At 49.0% G+C, this 2,723-nt stretch overlaps 1 protein-coding gene across 1 annotated transcript; it reads right to left on the bottom strand.

Annotated features, from left to right (window-relative positions):
* Positions 1-1,313: 1,313 nt before the first annotated feature.
* TUNAR (transmembrane neural differentiation associated intracellular calcium regulator) lies at positions 1,314-1,493 on the bottom strand (the record flags this gene model as incomplete). The annotated part of the gene is made up of 1 exon (XM_080706996.1): positions 1,314-1,493. The coding sequence occupies exon 1, from the start codon at positions 1,458-1,460 to the stop codon at positions 1,314-1,316; it is 147 nt and encodes a 48-aa protein (XP_080563122.1). The 5' UTR covers positions 1,461-1,493.
* Between the last annotated feature and the right edge of the window lie 1,230 nt (positions 1,494-2,723).

The raw sequence follows: 2,723 nt of genomic DNA, 5'->3' as shown, positions 1-2,723 counted from the left end.
CCAGTGGGGCGCCCATGAGTCATTCCTATCCCACCAACACTTGAAAAGGGTCCTAGGCGTCTTCCTAGGTCAGGACTTACACACCCAATTTTGAGATTGCCCCTATTACTCCATCTCTCGCTGCCACTGAAACTATAACCCAATAAAGGAATGATTACAAGGATGGCTTGATAGCACTGCCAGCAAAGTGCTGAATGTACTGTCTGGTCACTGATCTGCAAACACAGCCACACTTTTTCTCCTCAATGGTAGTACTTTGTAAAAATTTTTAAAGCTGATCTACCACTCAGCCCTTGTTCATGCATAATTCTCAGTACAGATAGGGTGCATCTAAGGCCTGCATGCCCACAATCATTTTATATCTCCAGTATAACAACAAAAAGCCGCTCAACAGACACTCTTAAAACATGCTCCAACCAAGACCATGGCTGGTATTATGGGAAAATGTCCTCCTGACCAGAGAGAGAGAGAGAGGGAGGGAGGGATGGAGGGAAGGAGGGAAGAAGGGAGAGAGATAGAGAGAGGGAGGGAGAGAGAGAGAGAGAAATGGGGGGAAAGAGTGCCAAGGTAAAAGACTCAAAATGAGACAAGAGGACTGGAACAGCTACACAAAAGAACATCTGCAGTCGAGGGGGACAGAGCAGTTAAAATCAAAGAAAGCGCTATGAATCCAGAAGCGCTTCTCCAAATATTTGGTTCATGCTAAAAAATAGAGCACATTTGTTAAAAATATATATTTATAAACCTCGATATGAACAGATACACACGTCAAGCCAATGAAAAAAGAAAAATAAGTAATCTCCCCAGTATCAAATAGACACTTTTGACGAATGGGACGCCGTCAGAGGACCACCGCTGTGGTTTCCCGTGCTACACAGCTCATCAAGTCCGGATGGAATGCTGGTCCTGGGGACTGAGCTGCGGACACCCTGCCCATCTTTTCAAACGCAAAGTACCATCAGCGATCTGGGATAACACATTTCTGCAGCCATCCGCTCACCAAAGGCCGGTCTCTTAAGCCTTCCCTAGGGCCCCCTGCCAAAGCTGTTGAGTTCCTTGTGGAGACAAAGAGTTCAGTTGGATTCATTGTGCTTTAGTGTCTGCTCCCTGCAGCAGGATCGGTTTATTTTGTGACCGGTTATGAAGTTCGAAGGTGCATTTAATGGAGTGGTGTGTGTGTGTGTGTGTGTGTGTGTGTGTGTGTGTGTAGGTCAAGCCTGCTTGTTCTCCCGGCGTCTGGTCACTGGTCTGTAAACACACAGGACGCCCTGTCTGTTGGCCATCCCGAGGCCCCCGAGGGCGCTCTGGGCCATTCAGAGAGTGGTGTAGATGTATACAAAGATGATAACGATCAGGTTCAGGATGGTCCCGATGATCCCCAGCATGGCCAGCACGCTCTCCTCCTTACTCTCTCTTTCTTGGCCTCCTCTGTCTTCCTCATTGCCGCTCGTGATTACCATCTTGGTTGCAAATGTCTTTATCTTCCTCGCCAGGCTAACCTGTCAGTGGGAAGAGGCAACACAAGAGATGATCATTTCTAAGCATCCTATCCACAGTCAGGCAGAATCGCTGGGGGTACCAATTTATGTTGTGGGGAGACCACGGTTAGGGACCACAAATCACAAACAGACCGAGTCAATCTGGGGAGACATCCCTCTTCACCACTGAGAAATGGCAGAACGTGAGTTCCCGACTTTAGGGATGAACCCCAAAGTCTAACCCAGGCATGGCCACTTCCTGGAGTTTGTTTCCCCCTTTCCCTTGAAGCAGAAACCCAGGAAATTGGCTGCCCCGCAGTCAAACTAAAGCTCTCCAACTCCCCATGAATGTCACTTCCACATATGGGTCACCCCCAGGAAAGGTGTGCTCAGGAAGGCTGTAGGGCATCGCAGACCCACTTGTTCAAAACACTGGCCATGGTATGGAGATGGGTGGACTGGACCCAGGGAAGGTGATTCACTGAAACTAGAGAGGCTGTGTAGAAGAGGCAGCCTTGCGGCCAGGCGTGGTGGCACACGCTTGTAATCCCCGTGCTTGGGAGGCAGAGACAGGAGGATCCTGCAGGTTTGAAGCCAGCCGTGCTGGCTTATGAGACCCTATTTCCAAATAAAAATATAAAATAGGTCTGGGAGTGTAGACCGGAGGTAGAAGGGTGTCCAGGAACCCCAGTACCACAAAAAAAAAAAGTAAAAAGAAAGAAAAGAAATGAAGAGGTCTGAGTTTTGCAACCAGGCACCTGCTCTCCAAGAGGAAGCCTTGCTTCTGCACCCCCGGAGACATGAACAGGAACACCCCTCCCAGCCTTGTTTGCCTGAGCAGGGGATGAGAAGCTGCCCTGGTGTGCATCGAGAGGTGAGCAGATGTGCGCGTGTGGATCGCCAGGACAGAATCCCTGTCTTTGGACTGAAACTTCCAAATTTCAATCAGATCTTTGTGGGTTTCTATCCTGTGGGCCTTTGGTAGAGTTCTTTCTATACCATCTATTCTCCTGGGTCTCCTTTTGGTTGACTCAGGCTGTAGATCTTACAACTTGTCAGTCTCCCAAAACACACACACACACACACACACACACACACACACACACACACACACACCTCCTATTGGTTCTAGTTTTATGGGAAACTCTGAATAGCATAGGGGTCAAATGACATCTCAGGTAATGTACCTAGGGAGGGTCACAGTGGGCATCAGGGAGGTGGGAGTGAGGGAGGCTGGGTAATGAA

The sequence above is a fragment of the Muscardinus avellanarius genome (genome assembly GCF_963383645.1).
Source record: "Muscardinus avellanarius genome assembly, chromosome: 12".
Classification (NCBI taxonomy): domain Eukaryota; kingdom Metazoa; phylum Chordata; class Mammalia; order Rodentia; family Gliridae; genus Muscardinus; species Muscardinus avellanarius.
Note: the sequence above shows the minus strand (reverse complement) of the source record. Positions and strands in the feature narration are given on the sequence as shown.